The 27498-nt window shown below is 35.8% G+C and overlaps 4 protein-coding genes across 7 annotated transcripts; 2 read left to right on the top strand and 2 right to left on the bottom strand.

Moving 5' to 3' along the window:
- The first annotated feature begins 1148 nt into the window (after window positions 1–1148).
- On the top strand, window positions 1149–2812 carry LOC125866565 (uncharacterized protein At1g27050). Its single transcript, XM_049546833.1, has 2 exons — window positions 1149–1545; window positions 2457–2812. Exons 1-2 carry the CDS (start codon window positions 1204–1206, stop codon window positions 2730–2732), a joined length of 618 nt encoding a protein of 205 aa, XP_049402790.1. The 5' UTR covers window positions 1149–1203; the 3' UTR covers window positions 2733–2812.
- Window positions 2813–6625: 3813 nt separating this feature from the next.
- On the bottom strand, window positions 6626–13498 carry LOC125866563 (conserved oligomeric Golgi complex subunit 7). The gene is made up of 10 exons (XM_049546827.1): window positions 13135–13498; window positions 12937–13026; window positions 12692–12811; window positions 12493–12594; window positions 12090–12364; window positions 9878–10023; window positions 9268–9466; window positions 7782–8460; window positions 7297–7629; window positions 6626–7096 (listed from the first exon to the last, which is right to left on the bottom strand). Exons 1-10 carry the CDS (start codon window positions 13417–13419, stop codon window positions 6818–6820), a joined length of 2508 nt encoding a protein of 835 aa, XP_049402784.1. The 5' UTR covers window positions 13420–13498; the 3' UTR covers window positions 6626–6817.
- A 673-nt stretch (window positions 13499–14171) lies between these two features.
- LOC125866564 (ultraviolet-B receptor UVR8) lies at window positions 14172–20644 on the top strand. Of its 4 annotated transcripts, none has more exons than XM_049546831.1 (8): window positions 14172–14404; window positions 15559–15711; window positions 16410–16568; window positions 18285–18443; window positions 18627–18758; window positions 18861–18947; window positions 20188–20280; window positions 20371–20644. In XM_049546831.1, exons 1-8 carry the CDS (start codon window positions 14200–14202, stop codon window positions 20562–20564), a joined length of 1182 nt encoding a protein of 393 aa, XP_049402788.1. In that variant the 5' UTR covers window positions 14172–14199; the 3' UTR covers window positions 20565–20644. The 4 variants fall into 4 exon arrangements, with proteins under 4 accessions (XP_049402788.1, XP_049402787.1, XP_049402786.1 ...); XM_049546830.1 differs by having other exon boundaries at window positions 14174–14404; window positions 20368–20644; XM_049546829.1 differs by having other exon boundaries at window positions 14176–14404; window positions 18276–18443.
- Window positions 20645–20894: 250 nt separating this feature from the next.
- LOC125869223 (protein PTST homolog 2, chloroplastic-like) lies at window positions 20895–25739 on the bottom strand. Its single transcript, XM_049549792.1, has 7 exons — window positions 24907–25739; window positions 23112–23446; window positions 22826–23043; window positions 22201–22346; window positions 21970–22117; window positions 21359–21427; window positions 20895–21258 (listed from the first exon to the last, which is right to left on the bottom strand). Exons 1-7 carry the CDS (start codon window positions 25473–25475, stop codon window positions 21163–21165), a joined length of 1581 nt encoding a protein of 526 aa, XP_049405749.1. The 5' UTR covers window positions 25476–25739; the 3' UTR covers window positions 20895–21162.
- Window positions 25740–27498: the final 1759 nt, after the last annotated feature.

Genomic DNA, 27498 nt, shown 5'->3' with positions numbered 1-27498 from the left:
TTTAATATTTGTCCTGGTCAATTTTTTTTTATAGAGTTAATATCTTAAAAAAAACCGCTCAATTAAGTTAATTATTTCAAGATTATTTTTTTTGGTTTCTCGACTAATGTTCGTTAGGACGGGTGAAAAGAGTTTACATGAATCTTTTTGATAATTCGCCTAATATAGATATTAATTTTGACATTGATTCAGAGTTGAACAATCAACTTATTTTTATTCCGCCTATCGGCTAACATAAACAAGTATTGAAGAAACAATTACAAAATCTTTAAAGTAAAGTGCTATATTAGACGAGTGTCTCCCCTTTGAGATACTCCTATTTTATTTGTGAAGAAGAAGAATGATTTCACGAGGATGTATATTGATTATCAATACTTGAATGAGGCAATTATAAAAAAAACAAGTATCATCTAGCTTACATATATTTGTATTGTGATCTGATCAAATTGGAATTTGCATAAAAAAAATTCACATTGAGGTAAAGTCTCCTATAAAAAAAAAAAGGCAATTTTATATCTAGAATTTGAATCTAAAACCTCTAATTAAAAATGAATAAAATATTTATCACTCCACCACAATTCTTGTTGATTTAAAAAAAAATCACCAACCAAAACTCAGGAACATTTTAAATGTTGAAAAAAACCAAATCGTCTTAATTAGTCAAATTCAAATCTTAACACATTATTTTAATATTCAAACATGTATTTAGATACAAATATTTAAATCTTTTTAATATACAAATGTATATTTAAAATTCAGACATATTAATCTCAATAAAAACAAACAAGATCGAATGTTTACTACTGATAATATATATTTATTCAAAAAACAATCTTTCTAGTTATACACAAATTTTATTTATTTATTTGGCAAAAAAGTTATACACAAGTTTTGTTACGAATAATCCATCATTCCACAAATGTAAATAATTAATTAGTATTTAATTATTCTTTTATGTCTCTAACATAATTCCCTTTTTAATTTATCTCAAAAAAAGAAATGTTATTTTTTTATAATTAAAAATTATGTTGAGAGATAAGTCTCACATGTCGAAGATTTGGGATCGAATTCAACCTTCATTTACTTCTTAGTCATGAATTTGTATAAGTCTGGCTTAATACGATTTACATTTTCGATATGATTTATGAAAAGAATAAATAGTCCAAAATCTCTTGTCCAACTTTTTCAAAGAAACCCAAAATCATGGGCCGCAAGAGAGACAGACCCCACTTCAATCGCCACGTCCCGTACTCCTTCCCCAAGCGCCGCCGTCCAACACCAGTCACCGACGATCCATTACCGGTGCCGGAAGACAACTCATCGTCCACCAAACAACAGCCAGCTACTGTGGTGGTTATTGGGGTTCCTTCTGAATGCTCTGTGCTCGACATTAAATCTCGTTTTGAGATTTATGGATCCATCTCTCGAACTCGTATGGACCCTAATGGTCTCGCTCATATCACTTTCCGTTCCAATGATTCTGCTCAATCTGCTGTTGAAGCTGCCGAAGATTCATCTTTCCCCATTACTCTCCACTCCAAGCCTGTATGTCCCTTCTTCTCTTTTTTTCTAATATCTTCTAATTGTAGAAATTTGTGTCAAGATTGCTACTTTTTGTGTTAATTTCACCTTTTGAATTTGTGGGTCTGTTAGATGTTTGCAAAATTGAGTTTTTGAACTTGTGATTTTTGGCACCCAAGGGTGTTCCTAGTGGTCACTAAAGTAGTTGAGAGCCGTGAGATCTCAGTTGAGACAAAAAAACACTAGGGGATTGTTTCCATCTGTCGTAGCTTTGGTGGACAGAGTTACCTGGTAGTAGGAGGTGGCAGGTCTCCTGTGGGAAAGTTGCTAGCGGGAGGTGGCAGGTAACCTGTGTGAAAGTTGCTAGTGGGAGGTGGCAGGTATCCCGTGTGAAAGTTGCTAGTGGGAGTTGGCAGACATCTCTCGTATGAAATGTCGAGCAGCTGGCCCGGACATCACGGTCACAAAAAAAGTTGTGATTTTTGGAATTTGAAGTTGTGTTTGGACATGATTTTTCTTGGAAAAAAATTGAAGTTCTGTGAGTGGAAGTCTCAAAAATTTGGGAACCTGAAAATAGTTGAAGGTCAGATTCAAATTTCATGATCAAACAGATAGTCCCAAAATCTATGGCCAAACGCTAGCTATATTCTTGGTCTTAGCTCGGCCAAGAATTTTGGTATGTGGGTGTTACTTTAGCTGGTACAATTGATTTAAATTACATATATGGACAATGTAAATAGTTTTTGTACAATCAGTGTAGTATAACAGGTTGTAGCATGTATACACAGACAATGTACATAATTTTTGCACAATCAAGGTAGAGTAACACGTTGTAGCATGTTAATTACCATCCAAGATGTATAATTTGTGTATGGTTTTTTAAGGTAAAATTGAGAGCTGATGTATTGCGGCATTACTTTTGTTGGGGATGACAGGTTCAGGTAATATGGGCAACTGACCATGCATTGCAGTGGAAAGAAGGTGTGATGCGAAAGGATGAACTATCCACATCAACGGTTGCATCGAAGCTAGTTAAAGCAGAAGTGCCACTAAGTAGGCACGGAAGAAGTAATCGACTGGGATCAGCAATTGTGAACCCCCGAGATGAGGATAATGATAATGCTGGCGGTAATGTTCGTGAACATGTTAGTACAAGGCTGGTTGAGCCTTACAAGGGTAGGGAAATTGTTGCCTATGATGATATTTTGTAACTTAAGGTCGTTGTTTGAGGGATTGCCTCACTTGTAACATTTGCTATATGGCTTTAGGTAAATGTTGAGTTTTTATTGCAGATTAGTTGGGTGATTTTCAGTTCTATCTGTTCTTTCAAATAAGGTTCCTATCTTGTTTGTTTTTCTTCTGTGTGTAATACTAGCACTAAAAAATGATCATGTACGTAAGATTTTTTTTTCCATTTGAGTATGTAATTCACGTAGGCTTCTGTCTTAGAAAATAAGATGCTGGTCCTTGATTTGGATTTTGTCGAAAAGATAGATGTTACTACACTTGGGTTCCTCAATACTTGTACTTGCAGCATACCGCTTGGAAGAAGTTTGCAGCGTTGATGAGTTTTCACATTACATTTTTAGGATTCTCCTACGTAAAGGGGATGTAGAAGAATCTGCTTTTTCTGTCATGGCTTTTAGCTTGTGTAATATATAGAAGGCAGCCCCATGCCACATAATCTTGTAGAGCTGATTCACCCTGTGTTAATTATCTTTTCTGGTAAGTACTGATGGCACATTTGAAACCTTCTTGTTGACTATTTTGGAGACATGTAACTATGACACAAAAGTTGTTATATGGGTTATGAGAGTTGTGCATGATGTCTGCAAATGTTGATCAGATGTTTGTGGATGATGTTATTGTCTCGATGTTGAACAGTTTTTACTAGTAATATTGCACTACATTGATATTGAGTGGTTACAAGAGTTGGAGCATTGTATTTTGTTCTTGAAATTGTGCATCTAAGGAATGATAAGATGTCCATCTTGAATCCTAGTGACGGGAGCTATCTCAAATTTTCTTACACTCATTTTCTGAACAGTATCAATGTATCATATGATGTAAATGAAGATGATGCTTGATTACATGTTTCTTGTAGTTTGGTATGGGCCTCCCCCACCCAGCTTCTTGCTTCGTCGCTGATTTGGTAATCTCTCTCTTCCCCATAGGAAGAAATGTCATTTTGTTTCAAGCATAAATGATTTATATTCTTTCAACGTTTTCTTCCCTAGAATCCTGCCGTAACAGTACCAATTTAGCTGGGAAGGTTCATTGCAAGATAACTTGACAAGAGGAATATCTTAACTTACTGTCTCTATTCTGCTACAGATTTGCTATTTATCTTTTGCAGAATTTTATATAGAATGATTTGCATTAACATCAATTAGAAGGTACCACTGTTCACCCTTTGCTCAACAGGTATGATCATCATAAGGCTTTCTCTGGGAATGAACTAGAGAATCAGGGGTAAGAAGGGCTTCAAGGTAAAGAAGTTATTTTTGAGCTAGTATCAAAGGGCTTCAAGGTAAAGAAATTATTTTTGAGCTAATATCAAATCATACTTAACCTGTAAGACATACGACATATGAGAATATGAGATGACAATACATGTTGATGTTATTTGACCTTGTTGTGCTAAGACTGAGAGGATAATGGAGTAGTTGCTCTATAAATTTTGCTAGAGTAAACTAGATGATTTATTTCCATCTGTTTGAGTATTCAAGGATTAAAATGGCACCTTATGAAGCTTTATATGGTAGAAAATGTAGATCACCAATCAGCTGATTTGAAGTGGGTAAAACTGCCTTATTTGGGCTGCTGATATCAGTGCTAGTGGGAGGTAGCTGGTATTCTGTGGAATAGTTGAGGTATGCATAACTGACATAGACAACATGGTCATCAAAAAAAGGAAAAAGAAAGAATGTAAGGTTAGGTGGATTGTACAGCTAATGGAACTCATGGGCAAGATGTACTTCTATTGACAGAGCTGTGTTGATTGCTAGTCTTTTTAGAGATTCACACGGCCTGCTATGCGGTGCAATCTTCTTCAGCTTATTGTATATAATACCTAAGGATTAACAGTATTGTTGCTAGGATTCCAACATAAGAACTTCACTTTCAAGCCTATGGTACTCCTATTTGGGAATTATCTTACCATAGAAGCCTACAACCGCCAAGTGGAATCCGATGATCTGAAATTGATCATGTACTTCCAGGAGAGCTGCTTTTTCCTCACTATGGGATACCGACTGCAAACGAGGATGGCCAGGTCAGTTCTCAGGGTTAGGATAGTCCGTATTATGAGCCTACTCAGATCAGAACTCTTTAATCAACCTTCCCTTTTCGTGAAGAGATCCCAAGTCTCCAAGTGAATGACCAACCAATATGTTCCAGGCTTTAGGCCAATCTTTGTTTTTTAATGAATGTAATCATCTTGTTTAGAAGTCAAGAGGAGCCTAGATATTCCATTTTTGTCATTGAACAAGAAGTTCAGGAAATGTAGGTACCTCTTAAAGATTCATAGTTGAATTTGATATTCTTTTATCTGTTTTGGGATATAATATATGTACTTGAGGGCTAATTTTGCCTTTTTCCAGAGGAACCATGCATACAAGTATTTTTGTTGCAACGTTGATATATAATTAANAATTGCATGATGCAGTAGCACATTTGAAATAACTTCAGAAAAAGAAGTTAAAGGGGAATGGTGGTGGCAATGGGGAGGAGGCCTTTATCATTGTTGAACCCTCTAAGTTCAAGTCCGTGGGTGAGAAAACCACATTGAGAGCAGATTTTGGTGTTTTAATTTGGGTGTTTTAATTAGGATCCTTTTAGAGGAAATTGGGTGGGTATTGGATTATGAGGCGGATAGTTGGGTTATGGGTTAAAAAAAGGGTCAAACGGGTAGTTCAATAATATTAAGACACGTGTAAGAAACTAGGAGTCCGTTAGTGAAAGGGGTATATGTGTACCTATAATTGGACGGCAGGGGCTTATGTGGACGCAAAGTATAACGGATGGCATACACATACCATTTATTAAAGTTTGGGGGTAAATCCGTCCCTTTTCCCTATAATTAATGGAATGCCTAGAATATTTCTATTACATGCTAAAGGAATCTCGGTATTGGTGCATTAGGAATTTGGGTTAGGAAACTTGTTAGAATAAAAATCCCTACTGTTTATGCCGTCAGTGGTAGATCTAGAATTTTCATTAAAAGGGTTCGAAAAATAAAAATATAGTGCATATAATTTGAAGAGATAAGTTTCAAAACACACCTAAAATATACTATTTTTTTGAGTTTCATACCTAAACTATTGAGAGTGTTATACCACTCTCATCAAGGTTGAATGTTTTGTTCATGTGAAGTGTGATGTGACAATTTTTTAAAATTAAAGAGAGGTGTGTTTCTCAAACTAAAAAGTGATAGTTTAGGTATGAAACTAAAAAAAAGGGATAGTTTAGGTGTGTTTTTGATACTTATTTCTAATTTGAACTTGAAACTTCAAGGTGAAGTTTAAACTCCCTAACCCACTGAATCAACATCTACGCTTGAAATTAAGAGATTCAAAATCTATATATATACTATAAAAAAATACTTTATATGTAGAACAAGTTCAAGTGAACACCTTGTCAAGTGACAACCCCTAAATCCGCTATTGCATGCAAGTACATTGCTTAGATACTCCCCCACAAACTATATAAACGATAAATCCGCCATTGCATGCAAGTACATTGCTTAGATACTCTCTCACAAACTATATAAACGATCCAGCTTCTCTTCATTTCTCTTCTTTTTATTTTCCCCAAATTCTTTCTTGGATTAATATGAGGAAATTAATGACTTAAGTTCAATTGATTAATCAAGATTCTAATCATAATTTAGATAATTAATATTTCATAAACAAATTAGCAATACCCATAATCATAACAATATATTATCTTGTCCATAAATACATAATGAACTTTTCTTTCTTTCCCTACTTTTGTTTCCCTACGAGTATTTCTCTTCTTTTTGAATTAAATTACCCTTTGATTGAAATTTGGATCTTTCTTTCAGAATTACTGACAAAAATCATAGCTATCCAAGTATCTATCTTTCACATATAACATAACTTGAGAACGCACTTGTACAAAAATGTGTCAAGGTCCAGAAAGTAAACACAATTGTTATCTATGGAGAAAGGAGAAAACTAAACTCTCTACAACAAATGGGTATAGTGTTGTACCATTGCTGCAGCACAAGTGAGATGCCTTCTTGTAATAACACAGCATGACTAAGAAGTAGTCATTATTCTAAACTGATACGTCGCATCTTGCAGACGAGGTTAGCAGTAGGAAGATCAAGCTGATTCCCTGAATCTGATTTTATAAGATCCTTGAGCTGATCTTTAGGTGTTGAAAAACATGTCTGGAATGTAGCAAGACATGTAGGAATTGGCATTGATAGAGCTGAAAGTACATTGCTTAGATACTCAATATCAACAGAAAGTTGTTGTGCTCCACGATCTGTTATATACTGGATCCCTCGAAGCTGTTCCATGTAAAGTGCCGTGGCACCTTCAGCAACCTTTTCAAAAGCAAAGGCAAAGGAAATAATTGTGAGAAGAAATACACTTGGAGACACAAGTAGATCCTAATCAAACTCCGCTTCTACATGTTGCCTCCTGATATTTTCGATTTTTTATTGAGTATTCAGTTGATAGCACAGATATTTGTAGGTAAATGCTCAACACTTGATCATAAAATATTTAACTAATACATATATACCTTGAACATCCATTCAGTTGCAAAGTACTGAGCCTCATCAGCATTGGGATCGCTGTTGGAGATATTCTCTACAAGAGGCTCTAGCTGTTGGGGTAAAGTAAGGAGATATTCACCAACGCCAGTCACATAAGATTGGGGGTATGCACTGAAGGTTGGGAGGGGCCTTAGACTATGTTCTTCAATAGATGACCATATGGGCAGCCGTGACAAATCATTGAAGTGCTGCCGTATTTTTGAAATGAGAACATCATAAACAAGCTCATTGACTGCGTCTGTGAAAGCTGTAACTCGTTGAGATGCTACTGGAAGTGCGTGGAACCTGGGATCTTTAGACTGCAGAAGGCACAAAAAAGAAGTTGTCAATGTGAGATCAAATTTCCATTGTAGAAGATTTGGCAAGGATGCATTGAAGGAATAGAATTGCTAAGGAACTCAAAAGAAAGACAAACTTCCAGAAATGTATAACTATTGTGGGAACAACTGACCTGCTCCAATAAATTAAGAAGCTTCCGAGCCTTTTCAGGAATATCGACCAGTCTCACAGCTGCCACATCCAAGGCAGCCTTTCGAGCCACAGATAATTGCCCATTTCCATCATCATTGACTACATCTGGCTTGTTTTGATCAATACTTGACCCAAAAATTGAGAGAGAGAGGTTTGTACTCAACCTAGCAAGAGTAGCCTTGAGGGAAGCTTCAAAGACTGAAGATCTGCTGGTTAAACAATCAGCAACTGTGAGGATCTGCAGTGCACCTTGAACAAATGACCACTCCTCCTCACTTGATGTGAAGTCAACTTTACGTGCATTTGAAGCTGCTTCCCTTCTTTCTGCTCCTGTATCTTTCTTTGTACTAATAGCATCCACATCCAGTCCACAAACAGCTCTCAATGATTTTACATTCTCCTGCAAAGTGGAAATATACTGTAGCATGACATCATCCAGCACGAGAATTAACTCATCAACCTCAGAACCACCAGTAAAGTTGATGCATCTTTCAACTGCTGCTTCAAGAAGCAAAATGACTTGTGGAATTGACTCTTCCATCCTTCGTACAGTTTCACTAAGTTCAACTCCCTGGACTCCCACAAGAGTAACAGCAGCTCCTCTGAGATCAAGTCCTGCAATCTCACTAGAGAGAACTGCACGCTCCATCTGTCCATATCTAGATCACAAATTTAGAAGCATTTAGGATACACATTCTTGATACTGAAAAGCAGATAACCTTGCAATTACGCTCCAGATCCTCCAATGACACCAGACGAAGTACTTGAAAAACATGCTCAAGGGTCTAACAAAACCACCCAACACATTATCTTTACATGTAACTAGTCAACACGCCTGATCGTACCAGGATGATGACATATAAGCAGGAAACTTCAAGTTATTGACCTACAAGTTGACACTTATATATTACAACCAGCTCCAGCTATGCTTCATCTAGCATAAAGGTCAAGGATGTGAGAGAGAAAACAGTGTGATGTAATATCGCATATCACAAGATACTGAGTAGTCATTATTCCTAAGCGCTTGCAGAAAAGAAATGAAAGAAGAATCAACAGACCCATATTGCTACCCTCATCAAAAGCACTAAATTTTTGCAACTCAGTCACCTAGAAGAGAACGAACTTCTCCAACTCAATAATCCAAGACTTGAAAGGACTACGGCTATGTATACAACTTACGTGAAGATGGTACTCAACTCAATAACACAAGACTTGAAAGGACTAAGGCTATATATACTACTTACATAATGATGGTACTCAACTCAATCACACCACATAAATGCGTTCAATCAAATAAAAAGCCTTCGCGTGAGAGCAAGTGTACTGCTCCTCAAGAGAAAGCACCAAGAAAAATGAATAGAAAAAAATTGGTATCTGGACAAGGGGATGCCATATGCAGCCAGAAAAAATGTGAATTTGAGAAGTCAAAAGGGATAAATAACAATATTTGCTTTTTGTATGCTTACCGCCTTTTGAAAGATTCATAAGGAAGGTACACTGCCTTCAGAGCATCCAAAAAAACTTGAGGATCAGCATCTGAAAACAGGTGTTGAATGTTCCTAGCAAAGCTCCCTGTTGTATTATGAAGTTCAATAAGGGCTTCCAAATGTTTAGTCTGAATCTTGGCACCTTTTGGCAAATCTCCATTTGAAATGTCAATTATACCTGAAAGTCAATGCAAAATCTGAGGCAGAATGGATGGAAAACATCCAAGAACTTTGTTATCCGAGTATAGTGATAGTGACATCCAAAAACAACAAAATAGGGAAATTAGAGCTGAATCTTTCCATGCATAAATTGGTGATACTGACATCCAAATTGTTGATTTGCACGCTCAAAACTTCAATTTCAACACTCCATGTATATAACTACTTTAAGCCATTTATATGCTTGTGAACTAGTTGGACACCGATTCTTCAGAATGTTTGATGAAACAGAGAAGGCAGCATCATAACAGAAAGATCAGAAAACATGATAAACTTATGCTTAGATGAAACTACATGCAACTGTGCAAGAGAACAAGAAGTTATTCAGATCATGGTTCTCAAAAACTCCTAAAGAATAATAAAACCTCACCTTTGGCCAAGGCTTTTGTCTCAGGCACGGCATCCCCAATGGCAAGGTTGATCAGTGATGCAAAGCTCATACCAATAGTTGACATTGCTTCGATTAGTAGGTTTGGTACAAGAGTTCTGTATTCTTCTGGAAAGGCAAACATACACCTGCAACAAAAAAAATCTATTGTTCACTAGAGGATCATTAAATGGAGATATCAGGTTGTCTCCTCATTTTTTATTTTCTTGACCTTTTTTTTTGAGGGGGGGAGGGGGTTGGGTGGTAAAGGGTGTGTTTTGGTTATAAAGCAAGAGGTAGGTTGGTATTGTATCAAAGGCATTTTCCTCATAAATCGAGACAAGCAAAGTTAGAAGAATCCCTCTCCTCCTCTTCTCTTGTTTACCTTACTAGAATGTGGCAAACATAATATCTTTTGTATTTTAACTTCTTCATGAACTGTTTTCCAGCATGTAATCAGTTGGAAAGGCATAAGAGTGCAGTTGAAACACCAGCCTGGTTGCTTCACCAGTAACATTTTGCTTTTGGTTTCCCACCCAGTGTCCGGCTTTCTGTTTTGGTGCCCAGCTGATCCAGACTTGCACCATAAAGTCCCACTATGGGGGTAACCGCTCCCTAGCAATGACAACTTTATTTCCAGGGCTCGAAACCAAGACCTATGGTTTACACGATTGCCTCCTTATTTCTTTTTGGATACTACGATGGAAAAAAATCTAAGCAGAGAACCTTCTAATAGAATTGAGAATTCCATGCATATTGTCAAGCACTTCACTTGTTTCTTTTCAATTTTAGGAGTGAGAAAACAAATAGTTCCTTTGTCCCAATACATGTGGCATAGTTTTCTTTTTAGTTCATCCCAAAAAGAATGTCATAATATTATAGATATAATTTGACTTAAAATTCTCATTTAACCTTAATGAGATTATTTATAGCCACACAAATGTCTAAGGAGTTCTTTTAGACCATAAGTTTCAAAAGTCTTTCTTTGTTTCTTTAAATCTGCGCACGGTCAAACAGTGTTGCATGTTGCATTAATAGTTGATTCTATTTTTGGGCGTGAAGCTAGTCATAGTTATTTCTTGGTGTACCAAAACATTATTTTGATTTATCAAAATCTACTATGAATACAGACAGCTATATATGAATAAATACGAAGCAACTACTGAAATATATGAAGTAAAAATCACTAAGGCTTGAACACATACAATTCAGTGAGCACATATTTTGGAGTCATGAAGTAAAAGTAATGTCAAATAAGTGGTAAAATTGTTTCAAATTTCTGATTCAGATACAAAGATGTCTTATTATGTTTCTTATCCAAATTTGGTAACTAATCTCTTACACAAAAACATTAATTTCCTATTCCTAGTCAATAACATATACATCGATAATGATTTATTTATTACGATTTCACATATCAATTTTCCACGTGTATTTACTTTAGTGCCTGCCACTTCAAGATACCATGAGCAATGAGAAGCACACCTAAGCACTTTCATGACTGCAATGAAGTACCACTTAACTGAAATGAAGCTCCCAACCTGCAATGCACCTAAGTTTCAGTACTTTTTCGACCTAAGGTCCCAGGGTTTAAACAATGTCTTTAAAGGCTTCCTTGAGGCACCAGGAGCACCTAAGTTTCAGTACTTAGGTGCGCCTGGTGCCTCAAGGAAGCCTTTAAAGACATTATTTAAACCCTGGGACCTCCAGGTTCTTACACTAATGCCTAAACCCACCCAACAACTCCTTTTGGGACGTTTATCCATTTCATTCTTCTGATAGTAATCATTTTTATTCCTAAGTTGTACTCGAATAAGAACCGATATCTAGATGTCAGTCTAGAATATAAGCATGCTTAATCAGTAAACTCAATTAAGACAAAATTAAAAAATCTGAAAGCAAGAGAGCATATGACTTCCAATCTCTAGGAGGAAAACAAAGTAGATTTTTTCTTTCTTTTTTCATAAAAAAAAATACCAAGTGAGTTAGCTGGCCCAACATTAGTTGGTCCACAATTCAAAACTCTGGAGAATATAGCTTTCCCTCTACCCTGCTTTCACTTAAATTCCAGGCAACTAGTCAGTGGCAGGATTCTAACTCGTGACGTGCACCCCATTCACACGTCTCACATTGTGTCCTTCCCACTGAACCAAAGCCATAGGTGCAAAACTAAGTAGAAATATCTAAGAAAAAGTTGCAGAAAAGCTATTCGTACCACTTCCACTCCTGTTCAAGATAAAGCAACAATTCATCGTAGAAACTAGTCAGCCAACTTGAGAATGATATCATGGACGGTTGAAAATCCTGAGAATTTGATAGTCTATCCATTTCACTTTTCTCATTTGCAACTTTATTTGCCTGCTGCCTCAAGTCAAAATCTTCCCAAAGCCGCTTTATTGGTTTGAGGTGGACCATGGTGTAGTGCAGCTCTAACGACTTGAATCTCCCAATTCTCAGTAGAATTGCACGCATTTCTTGGGCAACATCAACCTATGAAATAGCAACAAGGGTTTTTTACTGTTTCCTTACTGGTTCATGGTGGAAGAATGCATTCATTTGTAAACATAAAATATAAGCTTTAGAAAAGGATTACAAAGGAGAAAGAGAGCTAAAGTCACCTTTCGATTGCTTAGAGCATCTGTTAATCGAGGTTGAACCACTGAGTCTAGTCTATCTTCTAAAACTTCAAGTTGCCTCCTAATATTGGCAAATTCAGCAACCTGAAAATTGCAGGAGACTTAATAAAGCAAGAACTATTTCACTGCACATGCCACACACATTGGCATGCTATGTAAAAACAAGCAAGTCGAAACTCACCTCTCCAACGGCAGACAAGCAGTGCCTCATATTAGCCAGAGTTTCTGCAGCTCGTGGAAGGTCACCACTAGCAAATACTTCCTCCACTGTTGAACTTAATTGAGTTAAACCAGCAGCATCCTTTGAACAATAAAATTCAAGTATTTCGAGGTCATAAAATCAGAAAATTAGCATGAAACTGCAATAATTGCTAGTGCAGGTAGAGTTATGATTTAGGTTAAACATTACTTCAACAAAAGTATTACCTGCAATGTCTCATATGCAGCTTCCATTCTCCGCTTGACAGTATCAACTTTTGCTAGTGTAGCTACAGATTCAGCAGACGATCCCTCAGCCTGCAATGGAATCAAAGTTGTGAGATAGGAAATGTGTCATTGCTTTAATTTCTGTGAAGCAAATGATGCAATAACAGAAAATGTAAATGTAGGGAAAAGAGAGAGAACTTTTTTAAGTTTTAGGAGGATGGCAGAGAGAGAAGAGCGAAGGGAGAGAGCATCGTCACGAAGGCGGATGACATCTCGATTGGCGCGGGGGACACGGAGGAGTGCGGCGGCGCTTTGCTCCTCCAGGGAAGCGGCGATCTCTTCGGACACCATCTGAAGCTTCATTTCCAGATCCATCAAGTGTTTGTCCAGTGGATCCTGTGGATGTCGTGACTGGCACGCTGAGTTTATCCATTTTTTGGGATCAAATTTCTCGTCGGAGAAGGAACTCAGATCCACCATCATCGTTGCCGTCGATCACTGGTAATTCCCTTTGCTTTGCTTAGAGAACTCCTCAAACACCACATTTAGGACCTGTTTGGAAAGAGAATTTTTTTGCTTTGAATTTCTGTTATATTTTGTTTTTTCATTTGTTTTAGTATTTTTTTAAAAAAAATCTAAATTTAATAAATTTATTTTTGTCAAACATGCATTTTATGTTCATATAAATTTTTTGTACTTTAGTTTTTACCATTAATTTAATTAAAATATATTAATTTGAAAAATATAAATTGATTGTTTTTTATAGGATTAAACTTTTAAATTTTAGATAATTAACTTTTATTTTTTAATTTAATACAACCTTATCATTGTACTTGTACAATCAAATAGTACACTTCTAATATATATATTCTAAATTCGACAGGAATTATTAGTTTCATCTTTGAACTATTGACAGTTTTGAAATAATCCGATCTAGCAATATGAGTGATATATACCTCTAAATTTTCACCAAGTTTAGGAGGTTTTAACACTTTTCACTCTTTCAAGAATTTGAAACTATTTGATATGTGTGACCCCGATTGTGGATAAATTAAGTTTAGTTATTTAAGTATTGAGGTATTTTTAAGTGTGTCAATAATTTAAAGTTAAAATGAATAATTAGTTTTTATGTAGAAAGAAACCTCTATTTGATAATTTAAATTAAATAGTATAGATTTACAAATAATTATCTATCTTTTAAGATTATCATAATCATCTCATTTACTGCAAAATCAAAGTTGATAAAAGTACACGATTGATGATATGTCCAAAGTGATGGAAGAAACCGAAAGAATTAAAAGCAAAGAAGAAGAAGAAATATGGAGCTGGGGAGCAGGAACAGAGGGACAATTAGGAACAGGAAAACTCCAAGATGAACACAAACCTCAACTCATCCATTCTCTTTCTTCTTTTGGTCCTATTTCTCATCTCTCTTGTGGTGGAGCTCATGTCATTGCCCTTACTCCTGGTATGCTCTGTTAATCTACTCTCAAAACTTATATTCTTGATGGGGTTTATGTTTTTTCAGTAAAGATGACACCTTTTTCGTGTGAGATTCAAATCTGTGTATTTATGTGGTTTTTACTTGATGGGGTTTAAGTTTTCTTTTTTTGGGTGGGATTAGGAGAAAGGGAAAGAATTACTAGATGGAGAATCGAACCCTTGCCAACAAGGTGAAAGTTCACGTAGACAACTAACTAAGCTATTAAGATTTCTCGTGTTTTAAGGTTTTGCAGTAAAGTTGACACCTTTTTCGTGTGAGATTCAATCTGTGTATTTTCTACTTGATGGGGTTTTAAGTTTTATTTTGGAGGGTGGAGTTAGGAGAAGGGAAAATGGGGAAAGAATTACAAGATAGAGAATCGAACCCTTACCAACAATGTGAAAGTTCATGTATCCAACTAATTAAGCTACTAAGATTTAGCAGGGTTTAAGGTTTTGCAGTAAAGTTGACACCTTTTTTTCGGGAAAGATTCAATATGTGTATTTTCTACTTGATGGGGTTTAAGTTTTATTTTGGAGGGTGGGGTTAGGAGAAGGGAAAATGGGGAAAGAATTACAAGATAGAGAATCGAACCCTTACCAACAAGGTGAAAGTTCATGTATCCAACTAATTGAGCTACTAAGATTTAGCAGGGTTTAAGGTTTTGCAGTAAAATTGACACCTTTTTCATGTGATATTTCAATGAAAAGATATTGACTTTTTTAAGAAGGAAAAATGAAAAATTTGATAGTGTCATGCAGTTAAGATGACACCTTTTTGGTGTGAGATTCAAATTCAATGGAAAAATATAGATTTTTTTAAAGAAGCAAGTAAAGGATGACATAGTATTTGGAGTTGAGCTTCAATTGAAATATTATATCAGAAAAAGATAAGAAGAGATCTTGATGGGGTTCTGATGTAAAGATGGTACTATCTTGGTGTGAGCTTCAATGGAAAGATTGCGACTTAGATTTTTTTTAATAAAAAGGAAAATACTTGATGGTGGTTAGATGAACTTTCACAGAAAGGGAAACAGAAAACGAACAAGCTTGTTGGGTAAAGATATCATCATTGGTGTGAGATTCAATAGAAAGATTTTTACTTTTCAAAGTAAAAACATGTTTGTTGGGGTTTTGCAGGTGGAAGAGTGCTAACATGGGGGAGGGGTAATTCTGGTCAGTTAGGCCATGGGGAGATGGTTAACTGTTTACATCCAAAGTCAGTAGAGTCTTTGGAAGGCGCCTTCATTACACATGCTTCTGCTGGATGGAATCACTCAGGATTTGTTTCAGGTTTCATTCTTTCTGCTTCAGCTATGAATCTAATATGACATTGGATTGTTATTTTTCATACTATCAGTTCTTTGGTTCCGAAATACTTTATTTCAAGTTACTCGGTTGGTCTTATTTGGATATTATTAATTATATTGTAATTGAAAGTTCATGCACTGACATTTCAATTATGTTTTGTATTAATTGACATGTTTTCTTCACTGCCGTAATTCCTTTTTCAAAACTACTTTGATTTGTTGCACTTGAGCCGAGGGTCTTTCGAACTGTTTCTCTACCTTCCCAGACCCCACTTGTGGGATTACATTGGGTATGTTGTTGTTTTTGGGCTTCCCAAGTTAAAGTTAACTCCTTGACGCTTAGGGTACATTGAAATGTGCAGATACTACAGCAGAAATCCGTATATCCTTGTTAGAAGCCATCTTTGTGCACTAGGTTACTCGTAAAGGTCTTTTCCTGATGATAACTGAAAGCTTTTGGGAAACAGATGATATGAAATTTTTTGTGACCATTAATAGGGGAAAAAAAAGATGATATGAACTTTTGAAACTACTTTTTGGTTTAGTATATTCCTGAATGTTATATGTTCTCTTGCTGCAATTTTGACTCTGAATAATTGTGGTATATAACTGGAGGAATCTTGTTTAGTTGAATACCTGTTTTAATTTGCCTTAAGAGTGTAAATGTTTTGCAATTACCAGATACTGGTTACGTATTCACTTGTGGAGATGGCTCATTTGGTCAGCTTGGGCATGGGGATTATATCTCAAGATGTTCTCCTGTACAAGTGTTGCACTTCAAGGCTAGGCATGTCGAGCAAATTGCTTGTGGTATGCGTCATTCACTTGTCTTACTAAAAGGTAAAGCAGGCTGAATATTGCACTTTTTGTCTAGCTGGTTATATTAACATTGTAACACTGTTGCTGCTTTCTGAGAACGCTGTGTGCTGCATCTCTGTTCTCATTTGTATAATTGGCCATAGTTTTGTCATTTTCCATAATAGTGTGATATTGCTTTGAAGCTTCTCTTAAAACTCTCGCTAGCACTATACAGCTATAATTAGATGGGTTATTGCCATGAGCTTGAAATGAAATAAAATTGTTGTGAGTTGTGACTAGTCACAGCAATCAGGCCTTTTAACATAAGAACTCCAGAGATTACTGCATGGTGAAGTAATCAAGTTGAGTATGCCAATAGTTTCTTTATTCACGTTGTGACAACAAAACTAGTATAAATTAATTCAGTGCGAAATTCTGCATTCTCTCGTACAGTTGTGGAAAGCGGAGTTCTTTAGCTAGTTCTGTACTAACCTTAACATCTGTCTGCACCATCATATCATCAAGCTGGTTTTATGAGATATATCACAAATATCATAAGCCAGTAAGAATAATATAAATGAATTATGTGTGTCATAGTTAACGACACAATTCAAGAACAGATTACTCGTTATAGTACATTACTTAATAATTTCTACGGAAAAGGGTCAAAATTGCCCCTGAACTATGCGAAATAGACCACTTATACCCTCCATTATATTTTGGAATCAAAAATACCCCCGCAGTTATCCCAGGAAACCACAAATACCCTCAAGAGTTAACACCCCAATTTTTTAGTGACGTGGCAAGCCACATGGGACTAATCCCTCCACCTAAGCATTGCCAACTAAGATTCACTACAAAAGAATTTGACTTTTAGTGGCGACAAAGTTGCCACAAAACCCCAAAATATTGCCACTAAAGGTTATGAGTGATTTTTAGTGGCGACTAAGGCTCTAACAACCATTCGCTAGTAAAACCTATTTTTTCAACAAAAAAAATATGATAATTGATTTTCGATTGCAACCTAATTTTCTAAAATAAATAACTTGCAATATCCATATTAAAAACATCCAATAATATTACGAAAAATAATCAAAATTACTTCTCGATTCAAATCTCCTACTATATATATAATGCATCATTGTACATTTTATACATTTACATATGTCATAAAAATAAAACATATAGTGTCTTCAAACTCCTACTTAATCGATATCATATTTGGTTTTTTAAAAACAATGAAGAAAAAAACACAAAATTAGAATTTAATGTTAAAAACTTTTAGTGACGATTTTCTGGGCTTTTGTGGTGACTGTTGTTGCCGCTAAAGGTCTAGTTTTTTTGTAGTGAATCCTAGTTGGCAACGCTTAGGTGGAAGGATTAGTCCCACGTGGCTTGCCACGTCAACAAAAATTTGGGGTGTTAACTCTTGAGGGTATTTGTGGTCTCTAAGAATAACAGTAGGGGCATTTTTTATCCCAAAATGTAACGAAAGGTATAAATGGTCTATTTCATATAGTTCAGGGGCAATTTTGACCCTTTTCCGTAATTTCTATATATCTGGTTTCATATCAGGCTATCACCTTGTTAGGATAGAAAAAACAGGTTGATTAGAGTTTTTCTTAAAATTGTACTCATCGATTTGGAAGCAAGTAATTTTACCACAATGCTTGTTCATACACTTGTCTCAACATAAGCATGTACATTGAATTTGTTGAAGCTGATTTTTCACTACAATCAACTTCTTAGGAGATACAGAGGATCTTATCTACGGATTTGGTTCCGGAAAACGTGGTCAACTTGGTATATCTGATGACAAACAGAAGTCAGTTAGCACTCCTCAAGTTACTTTGGGTTTTGAAAATGTCAAAATCAGGAGTGTCACTGCAAATGGAGATCACAGCACAGCAATATCCAGTAAGTTTCTAAGTGCTCTTATGTAATCCAATACAAATGATACTGGCCCAACCTTTATCTGGTCTCAGCATTGGCTACTTGATGGTTGTAGCTTCATCCCGTTAATGAATGATAATCTTATCAAGTTGGTGATACTTTTACTTGTTATATATTGCTAAGATTTTTTATCTTTTTTTTTTTAAGTGAATGGGCATTTATATATATGGGGAAGAGCATTTCATGGAGCCCCAGATGTGTATACTCCCCGCCGTGTTACTGCAGACTTATTATTCAGCCAGGTCGCATTAGGATGGAATCACGCTCTTGTATTGACAGGTATTCTGGGCTTTAGATCTCAATTATTGCTTTGAAGACACATGAAGGGAATATTACATGGTATATAGAAATATAAATACGTCCTCTTTACCATTTTAATAGGTGATGGGGAAGTATACATGCTTGGCAAGTACAATTATAATGTTCCTACTGGTGCTCAAAAAGCAAACGGGATGAAGCATATATCTGGTAATGATCTTCAATTACCTTTCTGTGTAAACTTTTGTAAAATTTTTTGGATTTGTTGTCTCTTTCTCCTGCTTCTTTAGATTGGATTTTCACAGTGGATGGTCTTTACTCTTAACTTGATTGAATCCTTGTATGAAAGAAGTAGATCTACCTCTCTTAATTAAGTTGAAAGGTGAAAATGATGCTGCAAATACTTTATACTAAACTTCTCATAAAATCATGTGTTTATATGTGGTCACGAGTTGTCATACTGACCATCCATTTGCAAATCCCTGTTTTGCCCGGTACCTTGCTTTCTAGCCTGCTTTGGTAATGCGTCACTGTGTCAAGGGTCTATCAGGAACAGCCTCTCTAACCCACTAAGGTAGTGGTAAGATCTGTGTACATCTTACCCTCCCCAGACCCCAACTTGTGGGACTACACTGGGTATGTTGTTATTGTTGGTTTGCCCGATTACTATGACCTCTATTAGTAATAAACTTATAGGAAGCACCAAAATACGGATAGTACTGCCTGCTGTGTTTCATCAAATTCAATGATATTAAAAGAGGGGAAAAGTACTTTTCCAAATATATGATGGAAAGAATATCAGATACATTCAGAAGTCCCATAGAAGAGTTAAGGTTACCTGTGTGTAGTTAATATTTGAAGAGGAAAAACAGTAGACTTCTTAACCTGAAACGGAAAGAATATCAGTTGTCGACCCAAAAGTCTATTAAAAGAGTTAATGTTTGCTGAGTCTACTGAGCTCAGTTGCATACAAAAGAACAGCAGTCCAACAATAATTTGGCTTAGTGGGAGTCAACTCTCCAAAACATAATGTCAAGCCTCATTTATTGGACACAAACTTGCAGTTCTCACCCTCTTAAATGTCTCTAAGACTTGTTATCAAATTGAAAATTTATGATTTTTGCTGTTTGATGGTGTAATCAGTCAGCCAATTAGGTCTCACTCACAAACTAGTTGGGATCGATATGAATCTTCCATATCTATTTCATTTGAATAGGTCCGTTTCATTTCAGTACTGGTAAATAGTTTTAAGGCAAATTCAGGGTCCTCTAAATCTTAACACTTATTCTTATCCACACCAAATGTAAGGTTACAACAATTAAGCCCAACTATTTAATGGTTTATTCTATCTGAATTTTCAAATCACATTGTAACAAGTATCTGCCCATGGCTCCATCACTACACAATTTGTACTCTTGATGCTGAACACAACCCCGTTTCATTTGCACAGAGGATGAAGGTGTCCTGCAAAGAGTCCTCGACTTCAATAATACAAATGTTACCCAAATTGGTGCAGGAGCTGAGCACTCTGCCGTGGTAACAGGTGAGGATCTGATGCAAATGTTTATTGTTACAAACCATCAATTGCGTATTCACTCGTCTTCACTTCTGTACTATTTTAACTTTTCAGCAGATGACGGATCAGTAATGACATGGGGTTGGGGTGAACATGGTCAGCTTGGTTTAGGAGATACAAACGATCAAACTAGCCCTCGTGTTGTAAGTTTATGCAATGAACAGTCCAGCAAACCATGTGTTGGTAGAGTTTATTGTGGCAGTGGTTTTACATTTGTTATCAGGACGTATACCTTGAATTCCAGTTTCTAATATAGCGATGTTCAGTATTTGAAATGTAATTGTTCACTATGTTGCTTATCAAAATAATCAAAAGGTATTTTCTTTATCAATTGCCTTGTTGCAAGCAATGTCAATGTACAATCTGTGTATGCAACATTTCTCCTCTAAAAATCAGCAACAAACCAGCTGAATACAACAACATACTTAGTGTAATCCCACGAGTGGGGTTGGTCTAAGGAAGGTAGGTTGTACGCATACCTTACCTATACCTCTGTGGGCTGTTTCATAGACTCTCGTCTCAAACAAACCAGCTAAATGTGTACAGTAAATAGATAGGGAAACATGATACAGAAAAGAATATCACTGCCTTGGAAAGAATAATTGATCCAAATTAGCTCAGATATTTGGAGTACATGCTCACTTTACATGGCTGAGAATCAGATTCTGTACCAGTGGTTTGTGTCAAAGAATGAAAGGAAACTACAAAATTCAACGATGGAACCTACTACTACATCGTCAATCAGATTCTTTCGTGACATTCGCTGCTTGGGAGTAATTACAAGACAACAACACATAGGATCAGTTACTAATCTATCAGTTCCTAGAGTAACTTTTCTGCGACTTGCTGTTATGTGACAATGAGAAGATTATTTTCATGTCCATTGTTGTGAACAACAGGCCTCAAAGGATCAACCTTCCATATGCCATCAACAATGAATTTGATCTGCAACAAAAGAATGAGATGACGGCAACGACTTCAAAGTTCAAAATACACTATAACCTTTAATATTAAGTTCATACTTTACATTACAGGGATTACACACCTCATAGCTGCCTGGGTACAACTTTAGGCTAACAGAAAAAACACCAGTGCGCAATTTCTCCATCTTCCTCTGTAAGTCAATACAACATATCATTCTATTAACAAAGGACAAGAAGCCCATTGAACCTATTACCACAAAATTTGTTTTTATTGTGAAAGCGGGTTTATAGAACTGCAGAGTTTTCAATATTAGGAGACACAAGTGGTTTGAAAAATTAATGAAAAAAACATTATACTGTTAAACAGATGACTTCTTGGCTCTTGTACAGAACATTGTGTAGTAGCTAGGAGAACCCACATAGGCTCAAGGACGGCCAGTTGACTATTACTTCTTATACATATATATTAAATCCTGAACACCCTTCATAAAATTTCTAGTTTTGACTACTTCCAATTAAGTTTATACAGAAACAACGTCTTGACACCAACAATGAGAAATGCATCAAATTTGTATTTTCTAACTATTTGTCAGCAAAAATTTTCCTCCTTTTTCAAAATGTTGCCTCCTAAGTATTTCTTATCACATATCTATGTCAAAAAAAGTATTTCTTATCACATATTTATCAAAAAAAAAAAAGTATTTCTTATCACATATGGGGAATAAGATCAAACCTGAGTTGTCCATCCATCAAAAGAGCCTGTTAGAAGAACCTCTGAGGCAGAGTTATGCCAAACAATCTGAGTAGTACGAAGAAACTGTAAAGCTTTCCTAGCACCATCAATCCTCTTCTGCTTCTTTGCCAGCAATTTCTCTGCATCACTGAAAGAGTAGGGTGCGGGGATTCAGTATTGGTGGGTATATAGTATAAAATGAATGATAAAGGAATGAGAAATGATACAGACGTCAATGTTAACGCCACCTTCCCCTCAAGTATTGCAAGTTTTGCGCGTATGGACCGCAATCTCTTCTGAGCATTTATGACATCATTCTCCTGGAACTCCCGTGCATCAGAAAGCTTCTGAAAATCACTAGGGGATTTTCCAAGAACCTGAGAGAACATTTCTAAACAGTGACGAGCTTCATCCCGCAAAAATACCAACCAACAGAAAACTTCAAATGCAATTCTCTCCTTGGTGGCAGGTGAAATGAAAATTTTGCTGTTAGATCATTTTCTATTCTTTGGGAGAGGATGTGGGAGTACAAGGAAGAAGCATCTGCCTATCAGGTTATTGAGTTCAAATCCCTGATAGGAGTGAATTCCCTGTGTTCTGAGAGGTCCTATAAGAAAATATCTTGAGGTAGAACAAGAACTGGGCAGACTTAAAAACATATTTAACAGAAGCAACTGACATCAATTGTTTGGGTGGAAGAATCGCATTACAGCAACAAATACAGCTAGTCAAATCTCCATGCTACATAACAAAACATAACATAACATAAAAGCATATCGTAGTAGGAAAATTAACATTATGATGCATGGCAAAAGAAAGATGCGATTCTGAACAAACAGGAGATGCAGATTTCTACCTCCATTGAACTGAACTCTTGGCTCTTGGATCTCAGGGAGCGAAGTGTTGAGGATAGCTCAAGCTCTAAATGCTGAAGACGAGTATTTATATCATTATGGCTGTTATATATCCATCTTTCCGGAGTTTCAGAACTATTCTCTGTGACGGTAAATACATCATCTCTTGAAGTTTCAGTTTTACCTCCATTTGGTCTCTTATCAAAATCTACCTCACCAACTGTGCATGGAAGGGGTCAAATTGAGGCTACAAACTATGAACATGATTAGATTCAGGGAAGCGAATACCTTCAAAATCTGTGCCTTCAGGGCATGCACGTTGAGTGCTCCATGATCTCCACATATCTGGCGTGTATTTGTGGTTAAGCTGACCTCCTGAATCACTTAAACCGCCTTTCTTGGGGCTACATGTCGTGAGGCTTCCATTTTTTCCCAGGTCAGTCCTGTATGGATCTCTACCTGTAGTACTGGTTCCAGAGCTTCTGTCATCAATGTTATCCCTACTTGAATGATTAGCTCCATATCCATATTTGCTAGTATTAATACCAAGAGATGAGATTCTCTCTTTCTCTAATCGGTTCAATATCCCTTCAACCATGCTATCTTCCTCAACCACAGCTTCTCTAACACAAAGGCAAAGGAAAGTAAGATACTACAGCAATTAACAAATTTTCACATAAACCCGATGTAATCAACGATGAATGGCAAATAAATTGGATCACAATAAACACTTAGAAAACAAAGAATCCTGCTTTTAACTTATATTTTTGGCTCAAAGTAGAAGTTTATCTACTAATAGCAAAATCTTTCGAGTGACAAACACTATTCTTTATCAACAAGAACCAAGATAAAAAATGGACAAAAGAGAGGAAACACGATAAACAATAAGCAAAAGCACATTTTGCAAGGAGGAACCTCACAGTGATCTACCAGAGGAGGAAGCTGGCTGAGAAGAATCCCCAAACGGAAAATCAGAACCAGAATCACTTTCTTGATATTTCTCTACTCAGGAAGCACTTAACAAATTTTCACATAACAACAACAACATACCTGGTGTAATCTCAAAATAGGGTTAGGATAGAGTGTATGCAGACCTTACCACTACCTTATAGGTAGAGATAGGTAGAGAGGTTGTTTACTATATACCCTCAGCTCAAGAAAAAAAAACAGTCCAAAGTATAGAGAAAGAAATAATAGAAATGAAGACACAACATACGACCTGACAAATCATCCTAAACAATAGTCATAGCAAGATACAACGATAATCAAAGTGTAAGAAAAACACAAATAATAACCAAACTCAAAGGACAACCTCCAACACTAATATATGTCCTCCATAACCACCTATCTAAGGTCATGTCCACGGAAAGCTGAAGCAGCTACATGGCATGTCTAATCACCTCTCCCTAATATTGCTTCGGCCTATCTCTACCTCTCTTGAAACCATCCATTGCCAACCTCTCACACCTCCGCACGGATGCTTTGGCCTATCTCTACCTCTCTTGAAACCATCCATAGCCAACTTCTCACACCTCCGCACGGGGGCATCCGTGCATCTCCTCTGCACATGCCCAAACTATCTCTGCCTCGATTCCCACATCTTGTCATCTATTGAGGCCATTCCTATCTTGTCCCAGATATCTTCATTGTTAATCTTGTCTCTCCTAGTATGCCCACACATCCATCTCAGCATCTTCATCTCTACTTTCATCTTCTGAACGTGGGAGTTCTTGATTGGATAACACTCCGCTCCATACAACATGGTCTGTTTAACCACCATTCTGTAGAACTTGCCTTTAAATTTTGGTGGCACCTTCTTATCACAAAGGATTCCAGATACAATAAACAATCCATGATGAATGAATGACAAACAAATCGAATCACAATAAACACTTCGAAACAAAAAAAATCCTTCTAATAACTTCTATATTTGGCTCAAAGTAAAAACTTTTCTACTAATAGCAAAATCCTTAGAGTGACACACTATTCTTTATCAACAATTACCAAGATAAACAAACACACAAAAGAGACAAAACATTATGAACAATAAACAAAAGCACATTTTGCAAGGAGGAAACCTCACAGTGATCTACCAGATGAGGAAGCCGGCTGAGAAGATTCCCCAGACGAAAAATCGGAACCAGAATCACTTTCTTGATATTTCTCAACTCTTCTTCGTAACTCCTCAATATCAAAATCCATTTCCTCAGCCTCAGGAACATTTTCTTGGTCAGTGGGAGGTTCCTCTTCTGAGTCCCAACCAAACGAATACCATCCACCCCTATTCCTAATAGCCTCAATCAAATCAACTCTTCCTGCTTTTTCCAAATCTTTCCTACTTGGAAATGCATCTGGGTTCTGAGACTTCTCCATAAAGGCTAAAATTTCAGCCTCTAACTTCATATCACCTTCACTTTGCGACCCATCTCCACAGCAACAACAACATACACTGTGCTCTTCTTTTCCCTTTCTAATTAGCTCAACAAACTTCAAAGAACACATCTTTTCACCCAAAATAAGTTCAAAACCCCCAGATTTTCTCAGAAAATGAACTCTTTTTCTTGGGTTTAGGACAAAAAATTTACAAGGGGTAGCAGGTAAACTCAAAAAGGAGCAGAAATTATAAGGTCTAGCGAACTGGGTCAAAACCATCGTTCAGGCATTTCTTCAAACAAATGGTGAACAAAACAATCCCAATAAACTTAAAACAACAAAGAGAGAAGAAGAAAGGCAAAACAAGAAAGGAACAATGCAGCAGTAGAAGAAATAGAGTAAAATGCAAACAATTGAAAGAGTTGATAACTGTGAGCAACACAGTTTATATAAAAAAAATGATTCTTTCCCACACTTCCCAATAACAATATGTGAGCTACCCAAGATCTCAATTCTGACCAGTATTTTCAAGATTTGGTTTTTCTAAGGCAAGTTTCTCTCAATATGGAGAAGGTAACAAGTGAAAATTGAACCTTGACATATAGATTTTTTTTCGTTTTCGTCCCATGTTTGATATTCATATTAAAGTCTGACTAATCTAAATTTGGGCTTATGACTCCATTCGAGGAGAAGCACTCTCTACAAGAGACAACTCGAACGAATTCGAGACCTATAGAAAAATAGTTTCATCTACTGCAACACGTCTTTTTTAACTGTGAAACTTGACATATATATGTCTATGGCCTTTGGCATCTATTTGGATTAAGATAGTGTTTAGTTTTATAGTATTTACTAATTTGGGGAAAACTCTAAAGCACATTTATTTATTATCTAAAGGAATTGAGAAAACATTTTTGGAATAAAATCTTGCATAAATAATGTTATATGGATTTTGTTAAGATGTGTGGCACTAGAAAAATAATTCTTGTTTGGTCATATAAGAAAGAAAAAAAAGGAGTTTTACACCCTATAACATTATAGAGTTCTAATTCATGTTATATAAATATTTTTAAAATAATTACATTGCATCACAAAACTTCTCTTGATTTTCAATTTCAATTTCTTGCAATTTTCTCTCTCCCTTTATCTTTTTCATCAGACTATGTTAAAACTGAGAAAAAATTGATATTTTTCATGATTTGTGGGATTTTTATTTTATATAAAAAAATACAACATAAAAAATTTATATTATATGTTTAAATTTATATCAATCTAATTTCATATAGAATGTTCAAACGGATCCGCATCTTTATTTTCTCATATAATATTTGATTTGATGTTTAAGATACATAGATCTAAAAAGGTTTGATTTGATCCATCAACTCGTTAGCAAGGGCTAAAAGTAAAAGGATGAGCCTAAAAAGCAGCTGAGTTTGTAAGCTCAAGCTAGCATGGCTTATTTAAAAAATAAAAATACCATTTAAATAAGTAGTTCTTTTATAACAATATTCCTTAATTATTATTTTTAGGAAAAAGAGCCTGAAAAATACTTTAATTTTGGTCGAAATTATTGTTACGATATCAAACTTTGTGGAGGATATTTTACCCCCTGCACTAGTTAATAGTGTATTTAAAAGGTATATATGTGTTCACGTGGACATGTTATTATTTATCATCATCATTGAGTTTTAATATACAAATCATTCTCAACGAGGTCATAAAAAATATCTCGTTTTCTTCATTGAGTTCGAATAAAGATCAAAAACCTACAACAAACCAACAATTGATTCTGCAAAACAACTCAGAAGATAAAGAAATGTATTGTTAACATCTTATGTTTTTATCCTAACGTGATAAAAATAGTGGAATCACTTCTTATGAATTCGTTGAAAATGATTCCAATTCAATTCATGAAGAGTACAAGGTAAATTCAAAAAATCTAAGTAAGTCCAAAGCCTCATCATCTATTGACTCGTTAAGTGAAGTTAAAAAGAAGTAAAATCACAGTTTAATAATTTGTCTATCGACTAACAAATTTAAAATAACAAAGAATTACCAGTATTTTATTAGCATTTCTTCCGACCTCCCTATATAATAATGAAAAAAATGTGAAAATATTTTAATAATAATTATTATTATAATAATAAATTTTCACCGACATTGCCAGAAATAGGTCCTATCAAAAATCATCATGATTCATGAGTAAGAGGAAATGAGTGTCTTCACAATCATTTCTTCAAAAAGTAGAAAAATGTACTAATCCTAGTGTACAACTGTATATAAGAAATTATATTTATATATT

This window comes from Solanum stenotomum, chromosome 6 (genome assembly GCF_019186545.1).
Source record: "Solanum stenotomum isolate F172 chromosome 6, ASM1918654v1, whole genome shotgun sequence".
Classification (NCBI taxonomy): Eukaryota; Viridiplantae; Streptophyta; class Magnoliopsida; order Solanales; family Solanaceae; genus Solanum; species Solanum stenotomum.
Note: the sequence above shows the minus strand (reverse complement) of the source record. Positions and strands in the feature narration are given on the sequence as shown.